The sequence below is a fragment of the Scyliorhinus canicula genome, chromosome 15, assembly GCF_902713615.1.
Source record: "Scyliorhinus canicula chromosome 15, sScyCan1.1, whole genome shotgun sequence".
In the NCBI taxonomy this organism is placed as follows: Eukaryota; Metazoa; Chordata; class Chondrichthyes; order Carcharhiniformes; family Scyliorhinidae; genus Scyliorhinus; species Scyliorhinus canicula.
The window spans coordinates 70,125,700-70,146,556 of record NC_052160.1 but is presented as its reverse complement, the minus strand read 5'-3'; the positions used below and the strand labels follow the sequence as shown (position 1 = coordinate 70,146,556).

Here is a 20,857-nt window from a genome sequence, read left to right as displayed (position 1 = left end):
TCTGCCGGCCGCCATCTTGATTCTCATCCCCCGCTTTTTCTTAGGTGCTGCCACCGCTATTCTGCTGGCCCCACTCCTGGTAAAGACCATAGACCACTGGGGATCCACTGCAGACACCTTCCCACATCGGGAACCGTTGAGCAAGTATTGCTGGGGGCCCTTAAAAGAGCCCAAAAGTCCGTTCCTGGCGGGAGCTGCCGAACGTGCGACTTAGCTCCGCATAGCCGCAACCGGAAGTCCTGCTCTCTAAATTCTTTGATTCACCTGGAGGAAACCCACGCAGACACGGGGAGAATGTGCAAAACTCCGCACAGACAATGACCCAAGCCAGGAATCTAACCTGGGAGCCTGGCGCTGTGAAGCCATTGTGCTAACCACTATGCTGCCATGCTGCCCATATGTAGGTCATATATCATATGTCCTAACGATTGGCAGATCATGTCAAACTGCACATACCTTTGGCTGTTACCAACAAGCAAAGTACTGACCGTACTCAATCAGACTATGCTTACATAGTGTCCAATATTACATGTAATGCCATGATCAGAGAATCTGCTGAACAATCCTGGTGATGCTAAGAACTACACTGAAAACCAATTGTCATGGCTCACTTACGCATGCAAGATTCACACACATGTCCCTGTCTTTTCTAGACAGAAGAAGCATGTGCGCATTTTGCTCCTTTTTCAACTGAACAAAGACTTAGGGAACAGCCAATCCCTGATTCATTTGCCACAGTAAGTTCTTGAACAATCTGAGTCGCCCAGCCTGGTTTGAATTTGAAATGTTTTAGCATACAATGCTTCAGACTAAAATGGGGTTAGAATAGATTGGCGTTTGATGGCTGCCGCAGATACATTGGGCCGAAGGTCCTCTTTCAGTGCTGTGAGACTCTATAACAAAGCTGGGCAGTTAATTGGCCAATGCTACATGGCAATTCCTCCAACAATTGGAGTCCTCTTTAGAGCCAATCAACACTCTTCTTGTACAGTATTAATTGTTGCCCCCCACCACCCCCCCCCCCCCCCCTCCCCACTCCATCACAGTTTGACAATTTTGTGCAAGCTATCTGATGAGGACAAGAAGAAAAGCTTTGATAGCATGTCTTTAATCAGAAAAAAGAAGCGCACAGATTGGGTAAGAGAAACAGGAAGATTCTTACTTTTTGAATCATAGTTTTACAAAAAAGAGTGGACCTATGACAACCCACAGCTATCAGCAAATCAGCGTGGGGGTAAACATGAAGTCACCATAGTCCCAGATGACCCTACGTTACTTTCCCCCTTTTGAGGGGGAGAGCTGACAGGTGGCGATTTAACCTGAGGGTCGCCAAACCTCAGGCGAGGGGCAAGGTTGAGAATAACCTTCATGAATAACCTCCGCCGGTATGGGGATTGAACCCGCGCTGTTGGTCTCGCTCTCCATCAATGTTGAAATGTCAGATAACTGCTCAGGCAGGTAGATGTGCAGGTTAGGTGGATTGGACATGCTAAATTGCCCTTAGTGTCTAAAAAGGGTAGGAGGAGTTATTGTGTTACGGGTGTAGGTTGAAAGTGAGGGCTTAAAGTGGGTCGGTACAGACTCGATGGGCTGAATGGCCTCCTTCTGCACTATATTTCCTATGTTTGTTTGAATTCCAACTGGGCAGGGCCACACTTATTGACAGAGGTGCTTCCTGCACTCGTTGAGGACGCCAGACCCAGTGGAACATGAAATGATTATAAGCAGTGGCGGACTGGCCAGGGTGTCAGCTTGCCCGATGGCAAGTGGGCTCCTGATGAAGTGGGCTCCCTATATCAAATAAAAATGCAATAAAGAAACAAACACAGACAACTGTTTTAGTAATAAAAAGGAATAAGAAAAAAAAGAGAACAGGACACAAATAAGCAGTGCATGAAAAGGAACGAAGCAGGGGAGGTAGTGGAAGGATGTGGAATAGGGGGGCCCGGGTCGGGCATAATTAAGGAAATTCCATGTTTTCAGCAAGAGTGTGTGAATTTAAAGATAAAGTTGCAATTCGTGATTTGAGATGGCGGCAACTTCAAAGGATATCAAGCAGTAGTCTTGGTTCAGCCGGTACATCGGTCCGGGGCCCGGAGAGCCAAGAAGGGGCCCGTGAATCTCTGAAGGGCCCTTAAAAATTATAATTAATTAGATAAATAAATCTCCAACTTCTTTCCTGAGATTTGTATTCTAACTTAATAAAATATAATTGTTTTTAAAAAGAGCAATACCAATAAAAATGCAGTAAAGAAACAAACAAATAATCACTCAGTGTATGAAGGAACAAAGCAGTGTTAAACGGATGTGAAAAGGAGTGGAGGAGCTGGTTCACCCGGGTCGGACATAGTTGGAAATCCACATTTTCAGTAAGAGTGTGTGAATTTAAAGATAAAGTTATAGTTCGTGATTTGAGATGGTCGGCAACTTGAAAGGATATCAAGCAGTACATAGGGTCGTGAGGTCACCGAAAAGGAGAAGCGGTACCTTTGGCCGTGAATCATGAGGTCAAAGATATTGAAGTGATAAGCCATGATCGGTAAACTCAAAGTGTTGCGACTTGTAACGCTACACTGGTATCAAACTGGACATGTTAACTTTGGTCGTGGGACCATTCTTAATGTCTTACGATAGTTGGACCAAACTTCTAAGTTTCAACAGTTGTCTCAGTTGCTTGCTGGTGTGAACACTGGATAGTGGATTGTCTCCTCTTCTGAAGCTGCATAGGCCACAGTAGTATTGACTAATGAACATAGCCTATTGAAGTGTAAGTAAGTTATTTTATATTTTTTTATCAAGTAGGGGCCTATCTAGCGTTCCTTCAAGTTATTCTTGCAATCATCAATATTCATTTTTCCCAATGTGGGCTATTTTTAATTAAGTTTTTATTTCAGGAATATTACCCCTACTAGCATGGAAAAGAAAAAGCATAAATATGGGTCACTAAAACGCAAAGAACAAAAAGGAGCAGAAAGGAAGGAATGAGCCAAGCGATGCAGGCCTATTACAGGGTTTATAATACCACAAGCACAATCCACATCAATATCGGGTTCTGCAACAAATAATCAAGAAGCAAGAAACAATGCTCATGGTGATGATGCAATGACATGCGAGTTACAAGAACAGAGAAGAGCTACTTTGAATGTATAGACAAATACAAGTGCATCCATTACTAATCATCCCAGGCCCAATATTTCTTCTGGCTTCCTTGTTCCGGTATCTGTACTGCCTGTAGTTGCAACATCTGAACACATAGCTTCAACTAGTGACAGGGAATCAGATATTCCTTCAAGCATAAATGACTTGGTTTCTGAAGCACATCCTGTAAATGAACTTACGCAAGAAAATGAAAGATAAATTACTGGAATCTTCCAATATCCATCATGAGCAAAGCTAAAACAGTTTTTTGCTGAACATCCACTTCAGCCACTTGGTGATCTGCCATTTGATGCTCGTTTGTATGAGAGGAAAATTATGAATGACTCAGTCCCAAGAAAATGGCTAACATATAACAAAGAAAATAGATGCTTATATTGTTCATACTGCTTAGCCTTTGAGTTTCCCAACACTTGTATTCCATCACCCTTTGTACGTGGCTTTAGTGACTACAGGCGTATTAGCCAGAGCTTGACTTTACATGAATCGACAACAACACATGTCCGAAATGCTCAGCAATATATCAGTGTGGTTACACTTAGATAAATTTTTTGCAGCATCACTAATTAAAAGGAAAGAAGAAGTATTGAAGCAGAGAAGTATTGTCATGAGGATTATAGACATCATAAAGATGTTAGGCAAGCAAGCACTTCCTTTTCGAGGTCACAGAAATGAATTGGCCTACACTCTAGATAATGAGGTTCTGAATCATGGCAATTTTTTAGCTACAGTGTAGTTGATGGCAAAATATTACCCCATTATGGCAGCTCACATTTCTGCAGTGCAAAACAAGTCTAAACAAAGAATCAAACGATTAGAGCAACAAGGAAAGGCTCAAAGTAAAGGCCGTGGTGGACTTGTTACATACCTAAGTAAAACAACTATAAACATGTTAATCAAAATTATGAAGAATATGATACAAGAAAGAATTAGTCATGAAGTTTCTCAAGCAAAATATTATTCTATTCAGGTTGATTCAACACAAGATAATTAATCCATCGATCAGTTTAGCATTATTATTTGGTATGTGCTTAAAGGTATTATCTGTGAGCGACTACTTTCAGTTGTGCCAAGTAATGATGGTACAGGACAGGGGCTTTTTGATCTATTGATTGAAACATTACAGCATCTTAAAATTGACGCCCAAAAATGTTTATCTGATAGCACAGATAAAATTGCTGATGTGGCTGATCAACATGTTCATATATGGTGCTATGCCCATGTCTTGAATTTGGTGATAACTGAAACAACAAAATGTTGTGTGCCTGCAGTTTCTTTTTTCAATTTGCTCCAGAATATAGCAACTTTTGTGAAAGCATCATACAAGAGAATGGCTGTATGGCTAGAAGTTGTTGGAAAACATCTAGGGCAAGAAAAAATGAAACGATTAAAGCTCATTGGTGAGACCAGATGGTCAGGAAAATCCAATGCAGCAACAACTATATTTGTACGTTTTGATGATGCCACTGCCAGTATTTTCGTAAATCTATTGACATGCTTATCAATGATACAAGATTCAGAAAAGTTTGATGCAAAAACAAAACATGAAGCAAATATTTTACTTCAAAGTCTTCTAAAGTTTGAAGCCATATTGACAGCATTTACTTACTTGTATATATTTGAAACTACAACCCCGTTATCAAGTTGTCTACAGACAAGTGGTTTAGATATGTTTACTGCATGGAGTTTGGTAGATTCAGCTACAACAAAGTTGAAGGAACAGACAAGAACATTTGATAACGTTCACAGCAAGGCTTTGGAATTTGTAAATAAATGTAATGACAGGATTTCACAGATGAATATGGATGAAAATCAAACATTGGAAATTGATGCGTTGGAAACAGCATTGCCAGTTAAGAGGCAGAGGAAGAAGAAAAGAATGGCAGATGAGCTTATTGATGATGAAAGAAATTCCTCAGATTCTCTAGCTGATTTTCGAGTAAATGTGTTTAACCTAATAATGGATCGCATTGTCCAGTCACTAGAATCACGCTTTGTACAACACAAATAGTTGTATAAAGATTTGTCCTGCTTGGACCCAGCAAAGTTTAAAACTATTGCAGAGAAGGGCCTTGAAGATGAAGCATTGGAAGGTATTATTAAGCTGTTTCCACAAATCAGCAAAGATCAAGTAATATTGGAATTGTTTTCTTTTGCTTCAAACTTTGATGTATTAAAGCTATTGCTTAATGATGGTGAGAATATGGATTCCAGCTGCAACAATTGTAAAATTTTCAGTACTTGCCCATCGTGTGTACTAAAAATTCTGGCATCCAACAGACTTCATGACAAGGCATATGATAACCTTTATGAACTTTATAAAGTCATCTGCACACTATCAGTTACTCAAGTCCAATGTGAGAGGACATTTTCAAAGCTAAAGATCATAAAGACAAGATTAAGAAATTAGCTGTCTGAGTAGAATTTGGAATCATACATGTTGCTATCCATTGAAAAGGAATTGTTAGATGAATTGGATGCAAAGCAATTATTGGCAGATTCGCACATTCATCAAGCGAACACAAACGATTGCTCTTAATATAGTGGACTGCATGCAATGCTCTATTGTGCTTTTGAACTATCTGTTAATGTGTAAATTGTGCAGTAAACTATTTAAAAATATCAACCAATTACTTAAAATTAAAAAATTAAAAATTCAATTATAACATTCTGTATTTACATTTGGTATCTACTGCCAGTAATATGTACAGTACATGTACACTGCAATTACTAAGAAATACACATTTTTTCCACAAAAATTTTAATTTTTTTCCATATGTATTTTTGGAAAATTTTATGTATTCGTTATGAAAATTAAATGATAGCATTGTAGTTGTGGGTGGGCCCCCTTTGTCTCCTGGCAACGAATATATTTAGACCCAGTCCGCCAGATTGACACTCATAAATCCTGGAGGAAATCATTCATGATCACAGGGAGAGGCTAGAGGTGAAACGCATCTGAAGTTAGCAGGATGGGTAGTTGAGGGAGAAGGTTGTTGCAGTGTGAGCTGTAGAGGTTGGATGAGAACCAGAAGGATACTTTCCCCTGGACACTCTCCCCCCGGTCAGTGCGCAGGCACGGGCAGGAGGGGTGGCGCAGTGTCCGCTGGGAGTTGTAGTCCGCGCTTCCGCGGGCTCTCTCCGCGGCAAAGGGGGAAGGCCGGAGCAGGACTACAACTCCCAGCGGGCCGGGCGGCAGAGGCAGGTCGCCGGCAGCCGGGGAGCAGCGCAAAGTTTGTAGCTGCAACCGGGCGCGGAGATTCTGGCTCCGCAGCTCTGCTCCGCTCTTTGGTCGCTCCGGGTTTTCTCCAGCTCTATCCGGAGGATGATTGTGGCTCCGGCTGCCGAGAGGAACAAGGAGCCGATTCTCAATGTGATCCGGCAGCAGCTGAGCCCGGGCGCCCCGGCACTGGCCCTGGAGTTAGCCTCAGGATCCGGTCAGCACTCGGTCCATTTCGCCCAGGCTCTGCCCAATGTGTTGTGGCAGCCCTCAGAGCTGGAGCCCCGGGCACTGGAGAGGTGAGTGATTGGGAGGTGTGAGGGAGGGAGGAAGTGGGAAGCAACAGGAGGTTGGTCAGTAGCAAGAGTTTCTGAACTGCTCATCAGATATCACTCTGATAGTCACTCTCCATTAATAATCACTCCATTTATCAATAGTCTCTCTGTTCGTGGATGGTCTCTCTGCCCATCGATACTCTATCCCTCTGAGAGTCGCTCCCCCTCTGAGGGTCACTCTGCCCACCCGAGGATCACTCTGTCCATTGATGGATTGAGGATCACTGTCTGTCGATGATATTACTGTCTGTTGAGGGTCACTCTGTCCATTGATGGTCACTCTGTTGATGATCTGTCCGTCTGTGGGTCACTGTCTGTCTGAGGGTCATTCTGTCTGTCTGAGGGTCACTGTCCATCGATAGTCTGAGGGTCATTCTGTCGATCAATAGTCTGTCTGAGGGTCACTGTCCATCGATGGTCTGTCTGAGGGTCACTGTCCATCGATGGTCATTTTGCTTTAAGTCAGCTTGTTCACCAAACAGAAATATTTGTGGTCATTCATTAGAACTAATTGTTGCCTGTTTGCTGGTTGTGCACACAGCAATTTAATAAGCAATTTCCCCATTCATTCAGTGTCTAAAATTTCAGAAATCCAGTTGTTTTTTCAATGACATCTTTTTAATATTTAAACCAAAACTGATTCAGGACATCCTCCAAAACAAAAGATTTATCTGCAGAGCTATTAAAGGACCTGCAGGTCTCGATCATCATGGTTTGTCGTGTAATGTTCAGCTCCATGAGCTTGTTATATTCTGTCTCAAACAACCAGTGCTAAAAGATGAACGATCATGATTAAGACTGGATGTCTGGAATCCAAGCAAAACGATCTGAGTCAGACACAACAGAACAAAATTGCAGGTTGTAAACATCATCAGCCAGGGGCTCAGGATTCAGAAATCAAACTATAACCATCCTGCAGATCAATGTTGTGCTATATGTTGCTCTCTGAAGAATAATAATGCAGTGCTACAGTCGATCTCTGAAACTCTAGCTTACAGAGGAGGGAAAAATGACCTGCCTTCCTGATAGAATTGCAGGTATATGGTGGATGTACAGGATCTGAATGACTGTGATCTTTTAACATTTAATAACCCATGTGCGTTCAGTGCCTCAAGATCTACCCAAAAGGATGGGCACTTGACTCAGAGGGCTGTCAGCATCCTGTGAAACAATACCACGGCACAAAGGAGTTTTAATGACCCCGACCAAATTTCAGTTATGAGAATAGATTGGAGAAGTTAGGGCTGTTCTCTTGGAGAGGAGAAGGTTAAGAGGAGGTTTGATAGAGATGTTCAAAATCATGAGGGGGCCGGATAGAGTAAATGGGGAGAAACTGTGTTCCTGCTCATAAAAGGACCAAGAATGAGAGGGCACAGATTTAAACTGATTTGCAAAAGAAGCAAATGTGATGTGAGAAAAAACTTCTTCACATAGCGAGTGGTTAAGGTTTGGAACACACTACCTGGACGTGTGGTAGAGGCAGGTTCAATCGAGGAATTCTAAAGGACATTAGATGATTATAGGAATAAAAACAATGTGTAGGGGTCTGGAAAAAGGCAAGGGAATGGAACTAAGCCATAATGCTCATCTGGAGAGTCGGTGTACACACAATGGGCCAATTGGCCTCCTTCTGCACTGTAACAGTTCTGCAATTCTGAGTGGGATTGCGATGAAGAATATTGGGAATGCAAGCAGTGAGCTCCTGCTGTTTGTAATTGCCCTGTCTGGGATTTTCCTCATCTTGAGTCTGCTGTTGGTGATGTCTGCCACATGTAGGTGGCAACAGGAGGGCAGGGCATGGCATGAGTCATCAGTGACATTTTAACTTTTTCTGCCCCACTTTTCATGGGCTGTTTTATGGAAGGTGGAGCACAATCCCAAAAATTGGTAGTGAAGGCCCATAGACTCTGAGTCAGCCCCAGAGATTGACCTGCTGGTCCTTAGTAGGACTTTCATTTGAGATCTTCAGGGTAATTCTGGGCCTTTGCAACGGCTGACTCTGTCATGGTATGGGAATCCAATGGGGAGCCTCCACTTCCACTAAGCATGAGCCAAGACTCAAGAGAATGAGATGGGGGTTGGCTATCAATAGGCAGGAAGGCTGAAGCCAGCCAGAAAACCCCCAAAATGAGGATCACCTATATTCATATCCGTGCCCCCACTATCCCCATTCCCAACCCCACCCCAATAAATCATTGCCTTTCACAAAGAAGACAATGGCGTAGTGGTATTATCGCTGGATGAGTAATCCAGAGACCCGGAGTAATGCTCTGGGAACCCAGGTTCGAATCCCACCATGGCAAATGTTGAAATTTGAATTGACTAAAATTATTCAATTTAGTTAAAAGTCTAATGATGACTGGAGAGTTTTATCTATGAAGCGAGGTTGGGGAGACTGGGTTTGTTTTCCTTGGAGCCTCCTACTGAGAGGGGACATGATTGAGATGTGTAAAATGATGAGGGGCGTAGATAGAGTAGACAGGAATGACTCTTAATGACTATGAAACATTGTTGATTGTCATTAAAAAAAACCCCATCTGGATCACTAATTTCCTTCAGGGAAGGAAATTTGAAATCCTTACCTCATCTGACCTACACATGACTCCAGATCCACAGCAATGTGGTTGATTATTAACTGCTCTCTGAAATGCAAAGAAAAATACTGCACCAGAACAGGCCCTTTGGCCCTCCAAGCCTGCACTGACCATGCTGCCTGTCCAACCTAAAACCTACACTCAGCACTGAGTGCTGAGCTTGTGGCATTTGAGTGCTACAGTGAGAGTTTGGTGACTGAGGGAGTATAAGGGTTATTTAAAGTCTAGTATTTCTTTTATTTAGTTAATTAACTTAAAAGTTGCTGTTTGGTCTATAAGAAGGTGAATTTTGAATCAGCTTTAAACAAGGTTCTACTTGGACTTACTTGCAGCTGGAGCTTGTTAATTAGTTAATTGCATTAGGCCAGTTTTTAGAAGCTAGAGTCACAGTATAAATAGGGGCTAGATACAGTGCAGACTTTGTTTGCACTGAGTGCTGAGCTTGTGGCATTTGAGTGCTACAGTGAGAGTTTGGTGACTGAGGGAGTGCTGAGCTTGTGGCATTTGAGTGCTACAGTGAGAGTTTGGTGACTGAGGGAGTGCTGAGCTTGTGGCATTTGAGTGCTACAGTGAGAGTTTGGTGACTGAGGGAGTTAGGTGAGGAGGGAGTAAGGTGCTCCTTACATTTAATTTCCTATATTTATCAAAGAGCGTGAAGGGAGCCAGGAGTTTAGAGTACAGCTGACTGGGAGCAGAGTCGGAGGGCGGAGGTCCAGTTGGTCCACAGGGCAGCTAATTCTGTAAAGTAAGAGGGGATGGAGGCTAGGGCAGTTGCATGCTCCTCCTGTAGGATGTGGGTGGTGAGGGATACCACTGGTGTCCCCGCTGACTATACCTGCGGGAAGTGCACCCAACTCCAGCTCCTCAGAGACCGTGTTAAGGTACTGGAGCTGGAGCTGGATGAACTTCGGATCATCCGGGAGGCAGAGGGGGTCATAGAGAAGAGTTACAGGGAGGTAGCCACACCAAAGGTACTGGACAAGAGTAGCTGGGTTACAGTCAGGGGAAAGAAAACTAACAGGCAGACAGTGCAGGGATCCCTCGTGGCCATTCCCCTTCAAAACAAGTATACCGTTTTGGATGCTGTTGGGGGGGATGACCTACCGGGGGAAGGCCCCAGCGGCCAGGTCTCTGGCACTGAGTCTGGCTCTGGGGCTCAGAAGGGAAGGGGGGAGCATAGAAAAGCAATAGTAATAGGAGATTCAATGGTTAGGGGAATAGATAGGAGATTCTGTGGTCGCGAGCGAGACTCCCGAAAGGTATGTTGCCTCCCGGGTGCCAGGGCCAGGGATGTCTCTGATCGTGTCTTCAGGATCCTGAAGGGGGAGGGTGAGCAGCCAGAAGTCGTGGTGCACATTGGTACCAACGATGTAGGTAGGAAAAAGAGTGTGGAGGTAATAAACAAGTTTAGGGAGTTAGGCTGGAAGTTAAGGGCCAGGACAGACAGAGTTGTCATCTCTGGTTTGTTGCCGGTGCCACGTGATAGCGAGGCTAGGAATAGGGAGAGAGTGCAGTTGAACACGTGGCTGCAGGAATGGTGTAGGAGGGAGGGCTTCAGGTATTTGGATAATTGGAGCGCATTCTGGGGAAGGTGGGACCTGTACAAGCAGGACGGGTTGCATCTGAACCAGAGGGGCACCAATATCCTGGGGGGGAGGTTTTCTAGTACTCTTCGGGAGGGTTTAAACTAATTTGGCAGGGGAATGGGAACCGGATCTGTAGTCCAGCAACTAAGGTAGACGATAGTCAGGACGCCAAAGCACGTAGTGATGCAGTGGGGAAGGTAACAATGACAAAGGAGAGTACTTGCAGGCAAGGAGATGGGTTGAAGTGTGTATACTTTAATGCAAGAAGCATCAGGAATAAGGTGGGTGAACTTAATGCATGGATCGGTACTTGGGACTACGATGTGGTGGCCATCACGGAAACTTGGATAGAAGAGGGGCAGAAATGGTTGTTGGAGGTCCCTGGTTATAGATGTTTCAACAAGATTAGGGAGGATGGTAAAAGAGGTGGGGGGGTGGCATTGTTAATTAGAGATAGTATAACAGCTGCAGAAAGGCAGTTCGAGGGGGATCTGCCTACTGAGGTAATATGGGTTGAAGTTAGAAATAGGAAAGGAGCAGTCACCTTGTTGGGAGTGTTCTATAGGCCCCCCAATAGCAGCAGAGATGTGGAGGAACAGATTGGGAAACAGATTCTGGAAAGGTGCAGAAGTCACAGGGTAGTAGTCATGGGCGACTTCAACTTCCCAAACATTGAGTGGAAACTCTTTAGATCAAATAGTTTGGATGGGATAGTGTTTGTGCAGTGTGTCCAGGAAGCTTTTCTAACACAGTATGTAGATTGTCCGACCAGAGGGGAGGCCATATTGGATTTAGTACTTGGTAATGAACCAGGGCAGGTGATAGATTTGTTAGTGGGGGAGCATTTTTGGAGGTAGTGACCACAATTCTGTGACTTTCACTTTAGTAATGGAGAGGGATAGGTGCGAGCAACAGGGCAAGGTTTATAATTGGGGGAAGGGTAAATACAATGCTGTCAGACAAGAATTGAAGTGCAGAAGTTGGGAACATAGGCTGTCAGGGAAGGACACAAGTGAAATGTGGAACTTGTTCAAGGATCAGGTACTGCGTGTCTTTGATATGTATGTCCCTGTCAGGCAGGGAAGAGATGGTCGAGTGAGGGAACCATGGTTGACAAGAGAGGTTGAATGTCTTGTTAAGAGGAAGAAGGAGACTTATGTAAGGCTGAAGAAACAAGGTTCAGACAGGGCGCTGGAGGGATACAAGATAGCCAGGAGGGAACTGAAGAAAGGGATTAGGAGAGCTAAGAGAGGGCATGAAAAATCTTTGGCGGGTAGGATCAAGGAAAACCCCAAGGCCTTTTACACATATGTGAGAAATATGAGAATGACTAGAGTGAGAGTAGGTCCGATTAAGGACAGTAGCGGGAGATTGTGTATTGAGTCTGAAGAGATAGGAGAGGTCTTGAACAAGTATTTTTCTTCAGTATTTACAAATGAGAGGGGCCATATTGTTGGAGAGGACAGCGTGAAGCAGACTGATAAGCTTGAGGAGATACTTGTCAGGAAGGAAGATGTGTTGCGCGTTTTGAAAAACCTGAGGATAGACAAGTCCCCCGGGCCTGACGGGATATATCCAAGGATTCTATGGGAAGCAAGAAATGAAATTGCAGAGCCGTTGGCAATGATCTTTTCGTCCTCGCTGTCAACAGGGGTGGTACCAGAGGATTGGAGAGTGGCGAATGTCGTGCCCCTGTTCAAAAAAGGGAATAGGGATAACCCTGGGAATTACAGGCCAGTTAGTCTTACTTCGGTGGTAGGCAAAGTAATGGAAAGGGTACTGAGGGATAGGATTTCTGAGCATCTGGAAAGGCATTGCTTGATTAGGGATAGTCAGCACGGATTTGTGAGGGGTAGGTCTTGCCTTACAAGTCTTATTGAATTCTTTGAGGAGGTGACCAAGCATGTGGATGAAGGTAAAGCAGTGGATGTAGTGTACATGGATTTTAGTAAGGCATTTGATAAGGTTCCCCATGGTAGGCTTATGCAGAAAGTAAGGAGGCATGGGATAGTGGGAAATTTGGCCAGTTGGATAACAAACTGGCTAACCGATAGAAGACAGAGAGTTGTGGTGGATGGCAAATATTCAGCCTGGAGCCCAGTTATCAGTGGCGTACCGCAGGGATCAGTTCTGGGTCCTCTGCTGTTTGTGATTTTCATTAACAACTTGGATGAGGGAGTTGAAGGGTGGGTCAGTAAATTTGCAGATGATACGAAGATTGGTGGAGTTGTGGATAGTGAGGAGGGCTGTTGTCGGCTTCAAAGAGACATAGATAGAATGCAGAGCTGGGCTGAGAAGTGGCAGATGGAGTTTAACCCTGACAAGTGTGAGGTTGTCCATTTTGGAAGGACAAATCTGAATGCGGAATACAGGGTTAATGGTAGGGTTCTTGGCAATGTGGAGGAGCAGAGAGATCTTGGGGTCTATGTTCATTGTTCTTTGAAAGTTGCCACTCAAGTGGATAGAGCTGTTAAGAAGGCCTGTGGTGTGCTAGCGTTCATTAGCAGAGGGATTGAATTTAAGAGCCGTGAGGTGATGATGCAGCTGTACAAAACCTTGGTCAGGCCACATTTGGAGTACTGTGTGCAGTTCTGGTCACCTCATTTTAGGAAGGATGTGGAAGCTTTGGAAAAGGTGCAGAGGAGATTTACCAGGATGTTGCCTGGAATGGAGAGTAGGTCATACGAGGAAAGATTGAGGGTGCTGGGCCTTTTCTCATTGGAACAGAGAAGGATGAGGGGCGACTTGATAGAGGTTTATAAGATGATCAGGGGAATAGATAGAGTAGATAGTCAGAGACTTTTTCCCCGGGTGGAACACACCATTACAAGGGGACATAAATTTAAGATAAATGGTGGAAGATATAGAGGGGATGTCAGAGGTAGGTTCTTTACCCAGAGAGTAGTGGGGGCATGGAATGCACTGCCTGTGGTAGTAGTTGAGTCGGAAAATTTATGGACCTTCAAACGGCTATTGGATAGGTACTTGGATTAGGGTAGAATAAGGGAGTGTAGGTTAACTTCTTAAGGGCAGCACGGTAGCATTGTGGATAGCACAATTGCTTCACAGCTCCAGGGTCCCAAGTTCGATTTCGACTTGGGTCACTGTCTGTGTGGAGTCTGCACATCCTCCCCGTGACTGCGTGGGTTTCCTCCGGGTACTCCGGTTTCCTCCCACAGTCCAAAGATGTGCAGGTTGGGTGGATTGGCCATGACAATTGTCCAAAATTCTATGATTAACCTAGGACAAAAGTTCGGCGCAACATCGTGGGCCGAAGGGCCTGTTCTGTGCTGTATTTCTCTATCTATCTATCTACACTTCCGGGGTCCGTATCCCTCTATTACGAAATGGCCGAGCAAGCCACTCAGTTCAAGGGTAATTAGGGGTGGGCAACAAATGCTGGCCCAGTCAGTGACATCCGCATCCCATGAACAAGTATTTTTTTTAAATTGCCTAAATATTAAATCCATGGAAATGCTAGATATCTTTCCCTAAGTCGATGTTTTATAAATCTGTTTGTTGCATTATGGTGTTTACCATGCTGTACAGAAAGTATTTGGTCAGACTACATCTGATTTTTTTCCTAAAGGTTCTGGCAATGCTTGATTAGGTTAAAATTACACTAATATGTCAGTTCATTGTCGGGCTCATTTGTTAGTCATCACGTATATCGTTTCAGCAGAGGCCATTTGTAACTTTCCCTGCAAGAGATTAAGATGAATAATGTTTTTAATATGTATACCTATGTGTATGGAACAGTGATAAAATGTGACATTTTAATGAATATTTTACTAGGTAACTACAACATTTGTATGGTGATGCTCTATAGCATTATTGGGCTTGTTTTTTTAAATACTCATTATTTTGTTTCTAGTTTTTTTGTACTTTTTGAATCAGCGAGTTCTTCAAAGACACAACTTGTTTGATTCAAAATACCTCTAATCAAACTGTTTCTCTATCTGTTTTGTCTTATTACAATCTCAACAGTGGCTAGGGTACTCAACCAAAATCCCAATATTTATAATAATAATCTTTATTGTCACAAGTAGGCTTACATTAACACTGCAATGAAGTTCTGTGGAAAGCCCCTAGTCGCCACATTCCGGCGCCTGTTCGGGTATACTGAGGGAATTGGCCAATATTTAGTTTATTTTGTCAGACTGTGCAGAAAGAATATTTTCCTCCAGGAGTGATTGCATGAAAAAATAGGGATTTATTATTTTAAAACAAGATTTTATTTTAAAAAAAAAATTTTTTTTTAGAGAGGGCAGCATGGTGGCGCAGTGGTTAGCATTGCTGCCTCAAGATGCCGAGGTCCCAGGTTCGATCCCGGCCCTGGGTCACTGTCCGTGTGAAGTTTGCACATTCTCCACTGTTGCGTGGGTTTTGCCCCACAACCCAAAGATGTGCAGGCTAGGTGGATTGGCCACACTAAATTGCTCCTTAATTGGAAAAAATGAATTGGGTACTCCAAATTTATATTTTAAAAAAACATTTAGACTACCCAATTCATTTTTTTCGAATTAAGGCTTCTACAATGGTCAATTTATCTCTGGCTCTTAAAAGCTTTCTGGTCTTGCAAAACAAGATTCTTTTAAAAACATGACTACTGCAGTCAAACAGGCTCCAGCCCAGGCTTTTAACCCTTAAATTTCCAAATGTTTATAATCCAATATATGTAACATCATATTTGTGTGTGCTATTCCGTGTACGAGTAAAAAGGCTAGGGTTTTGAAGAAAGGCATTTAAAAAAAATTTTGACAAGTTTATTTTATTATTGCTTATATATATGTCAGATAAACGAAACACAAATTGGGTGACCGATTTGTGGAACTTCTCTATTAGAATCCCTACAGTGCAGAAGGAGGCCATTCGGCCTATTGTGTCTGCACCGACCCTCTGAAAGAACACCCTACCCAGGCCCACTCCCACACCCTATCCAATTAACCTAGCCTGTATTTCCTTGGACACTAAGGGGCAATTTAGCATGGCAAATCCACCTAATCTGCACATATTTGCACTGTAGGAAGAAACCAGAACTCCTGGAGGAAACCCACGCAGACACAGGGAGAAAGTGCAAACTCCACACAGACAGTCCCCAAGGCCATAATTCAACCTGGGTTCCTGGCGCTGCAAGGCAGCTGTGCTAACCGCTGTGCCCCCATGCTGCCCGGAGTCTACACGTTGCCCTTCAAGTCACTCACCATCCTGATTTGGAAATCTATCGCCGTTCCTTCGCTGTCACTGGGTCAAAATCCTAGAACTCCCTTCAAGACAGCACTGCGGGTGTACCTGGACCACATGGACTGCAGTGGTTCTAGAAGGTGGCTCACCACATTCCTTCTTCAGGGCATTTAGGGATGGGTTATAAATGCTGGGCTAGCCAGCGAGGCCAACATCCATGAATGAATAAAATAAAGTGTGACTCTGAACTCCCAGTCTGCTGTCATCTTAATTCTCTGTCCCACTCTCACTCTGACCTGAGCATCTTAATGCATTTTTCAATGAAGTGCCACAGAAGCTTGAGAAACAGCACCTCAACTGTTGATTATATATTTTATAGACTTTTGGCTTCAAAATCGAGTTCAGCAATTTCAAATCCTAACAATATCTTTTTTTCCACCAGCGGTTGCTGTTTATGAGTCTGCTGTTCCCATTTACACCTCCTCTAGAACCATCTTCTGGTTCTTTGCCTGTTTTATCATTCCCCTTTACTTTGTGCCATCATCTCTTTGTTATTTAATGTCTCCTGCTTTCTACATTATCACAGGCATTTTGTTTTGATCTTTCCTCCTTCCATTTCCCTTCCTCTCTCCTTACTCAATATCTGTTTTCATCTCCCAGATCTGATGAAAGGTCATTGACCTGAAACATTGACTTTGTTTTTCATTCCACAGATAATGCCTGACCTGCTGAGTATTTCCAGCATTTTCTGTTTTTGTGTCTGTCTAACAACCTGTAGCTTAATCTGTTATTATGCATTGAAAAAAAGATTTTCTGCTCCCCTAGAATTATTTTGATTTAAAAAATATATAGATTGATATCAATTGTTGAATTTACTCGTAAATTATGGGTAGTCATAAAAGATTCATCCCTCCTCCATAATAACCTTTGCATTTCAAGGTTAGCAACACTTTGTCTTGATGAAAAGTGGTTGAGTCGGTGCGTTGGACAATTTACAGTCTGTGGCAAGCTTCAGGTTACCTCACACAATCGACAATGAAATAGTGGGAGGAACCGAGAAGAACTTGGAGGGGTTTATAGATCACCCAATTTGAAGGAATACCCCTGTATAAAGGTTTTGTCATTAAGCATTTGTTTCAAATATATATCCTTGCTGGTTATGTCTTATATGAATACAGTTTTTGAAAAGTGGTTGATACAAGTATTACATGCATCATACCCTGCAGGGTAAATGATTGAGAAATCTTCATTACTGAAATGGACTAATTTTTCCTCCCCTAATCTTAAAATTAGGACTGAAAAGAACAATCTAATATCATAGAGAGAAGTTAATTTTATTAAGTAAACTATATAGAGAATTGACTTTCATGAGGCAGACACAAGGTTACGAAAGTGTGCCAAACACCAATATATATATATGACTGCCAATTGTAACAATGAGCCTAAAGGAAGCATCTCATCTTCTGGTTGTGCACGTTACAGCCCTCAGGACTAAGTTGAGTTCAACAGCTTTAGATTGTGACCATCGTAAACCGTTTTTTATATTTGATATGGTTATTGTCCCCCCCCCACCCCAGGTTCCCCAGCAGCGTGGGGTGGCTTCAATGGTCAGTTCCAGTGACAGCAACGGGACCAAAAGATCCCGCCGCCGACCAACAGTGGGCCACCCCACGCCACTGAGAAACGCACCACGGGGAAGCCAGAGGAACTTGCGTGTTAACTGTTTCCTCTCGCCACAGACCTGCTGAGTTTTTCGAGCATTAAAAATCTTTATTACATTACAATAGCAAATCTCCTGTAGTGTTTTTCCCAGCATGAAAAAAATATGCTGTATGCCATATAAAGTACAATGTGTTGTATTACACACAGGATATACAGCACAGAAACTGGCAATCTGGCCCAATCAGTCCATCCAATGGCTCAGTGGGCAGCAGTCGTGCCTCTGAGTCAGTTTTTGTGAGATCAAGTCCCGCACCAGCCTTGAGTACAAAGACAGTGCAGTATTGAGGGACTGCAGTACTGTTAGAGATGCCATCAGATCCGATGTTAAATCAAGACCCTGTATGCGCTCTTCGATAGTCGGAAACAATCTTGTAGTACTATTTCAAAGAATATAGTTGATCTTCCAAGACATTGCACATGGACCAAAAATCTTTCATGGTCTGTAATCGTGGGTGGGCTTCCGCTGTCAATGGTAATTCTCATTGAAGCCACTCCACGCCGCCAGGAAATCCGCGGGCGGAGGTGCACTGCTGGCGGGACCAAAGAATCCCGCCGCCAGCGAACGGCCAGAGAATTCCAGCCAAAACTCCCATGCTTGCTGTCTCTCTGTTTTTCCCTTCGTTTTCCTTTTGCGTGTGGGCAGTCAGGTGTATGAGAAACTAATAAGAAATTGGAAAAAATTGAGTGATCTTGATTGCTTGGAGCTATGTAGCTTGTTGGTTGATGGTGGCTTTTTCTGTCCGCTTTTGTTTGAGTGAATTATTATACTTAGCTTAAGTGGCTCAAGCAATCACCATCTGCTAAATTTGACAGACATCAGGGTGTCTGTCATGATACTTTGAAGGTTAATGTGCATTTATATATGCGCTAAGAGAATGCACTAAATGCAAGACTTGTAATTGCTAAATTTATGGATTAAATTTGATGCAGAGATGATCATGTGAATGTCTAAATTGAATTGCTATTGCATTGTGTCTTTCCCAGCAGCATACTCATTATCTAGCATGGTTGCCTTATGAAAAGACATACCTAAACATGTGTTTTTTTAATAGCATTTCAGCATATATTGCAGCGACGAGAGTGGAGAATGTAAAGCAGCCGCTTAACATTGACTGTTCGCAGAGCTGGGAGACCTGGGGAGGATTGAAGCCAAACTCCTTTGATCTTATTGTAAATATTAACATGATTCACATCACAGAGATAAAGTGCACTGAGGTGAGTGTTCTATTCATCTGTGTGAAATCATTCTGTTCTATAGCTGTCATTCCCAAAGAACAAAGTTGAACTGCACGTGCGCAAGATCACCTAATGCAGTCATTCAGTTGAATAATGAAATTATGGACTGAAGTAGAATCATAAAATCCCTGCAGTGCAGAAGAAGGCCATTTGGCCCATCAGGTCTGCACCGATCCTCCGAAAAAGCTCTCCACCCAGGCCCACTCCCCCACCCTAACCACACAATCCTGCACATTGACCATGGTCAACCCACCTAACTTACACTTCTTTGGACACTAAGGGGCAATTTAGCATAGCCAATCCACTTCACCTGCATATCTTTGGACTGTGGGAGAAAACTGGAGCACCCGGAGGAAACCCACGCAGACACGGGGAGAACGTGCAAATTCCACACAGGCAGTCATCCAAGACCGGAATTTGACCCAGGGCAGCACGGTAGCATGGTGGTTAGCATAAATGCTTCACAGCTCCAGGGTCCCAGGTTCGATTCCCGGCTGGGTCACTGTCTGTGCGGAGTCTGCACGTCCTCCCCGTGTGTGCGTGGGTTTCCTCCGGGTGCTCCGGTTTCCTCCCACAGTCCAAAGATGTGCGGGTTAGGTGGATTGGCCATGCTAAATTGCCCGTAGTGTCCTAAATAGTAAGGTTAAGGGGGGGGTTTGTTGGGTTACGGGTATAGGGTGGATCCGTGGGTTTGAGTAGGGTGATCATTGCTCGGCACAACATCGAGGGCCGAAGGGCCTGTTCTGTGCTGTACTGTTCTATGTTCTATGTCCCTGGCGCTGTGAGGCAGCAGTGCTAACCACTGTGCTGTCCACAAACAATTCCGACGGAATTCACAAGCTCTCACAAGGTTAAGGATGGAGACTCTTAGCTGGGCTCTATTCCCAGCTCCTTTGGAAACCAGTCCCGATTCTCCGCTGGCAGGAGCATGTAGAGTCTGAAACATAGAATTGTAGCCCACATTTCTGAGTTTTTGTGTCATCTGCAAACTTTGAAAAATGTCCTTTTTATACAAGTCGATGTTACTAATATATAGTATAAAAGAGCAGTTGAATTGATACCAATCGCTGGGGACTGAATGCTTCCCTTCAGTCTGAAAAACAACTGTCCCTACTACTCCCCACTGCTCTATCATTGAATCATAGAATTTACAGTTCAAAAGGAGGCCATTCGGCCCATCGAGCCTGCACCGTCCCTGGGAAAGAGCATCCTACTTAAACCCACATCTCCACCCTATCCCCGTAACCCAGTAACCTCATCTAAACTTTTTGGACACTAAGGGCAGTTTATCATGGTCAATCAACCTAACCTGCACATCTTTAGACTGTGGGAGGAGACTGGAGCACCCGGAGGAAACCCACACAGACACGGGGCGAACGTGCAGATTCTGCACAGACAGTGACCCAAGCCAGGAATCAAACCTGGGACCCTGGAGCTGTGAAACAACAGTGCTGACCACGGCTTCCTTTATTCTATATGCTTCAATTTTACGAACAAGTCTAATATGTGGTTCTTAGTCAAGCATCTTTTAAAAGTTCATATATACAACATCAACCATACTACCCTCATTGGTTACTTTATTGAAGAATTCAGTCAAGGTAGTCAGCTTAGAATAACTTGCATTTAAAGTCCAATCCCATGGTTTATGAAGATTAAAGGATTGCGGTTAGAGTCTTTGCAATTTTCACCCTGAATCCCTTCAGCAACCTAGGGTGCACCCTGTCTGGTCTGAGCAGCTTCACCACTTTAAGCTCTGCCAGAACATGCTGGCCTAGCCTCCACAGGCCCATACCATGAATGAAGTTTTAAAAATATTGATAACTC

General features: G+C 43.6%; 1 protein-coding gene across 1 annotated transcript in view; it reads left to right on the top strand.

Moving 5' to 3' along the window:
• Nucleotides 1-6,339: 6,339 nt before the first annotated feature.
• mettl26 (methyltransferase like 26) overlaps nucleotides 6,340-20,857 on the top strand; it is a 55,922-nt gene continuing 41,404 nt past the window's right edge. The window contains exons 1-2 of the mRNA XM_038820439.1: nucleotides 6,340-6,675; nucleotides 18,850-19,012. Coding sequence (XP_038676367.1) covers nucleotides 6,482-6,675; nucleotides 18,850-19,012 — 357 coding nt within the window. The 5' untranslated portion in view covers nucleotides 6,340-6,481. The remainder of the gene's footprint in view (nucleotides 6,676-18,849; nucleotides 19,013-20,857) is intronic.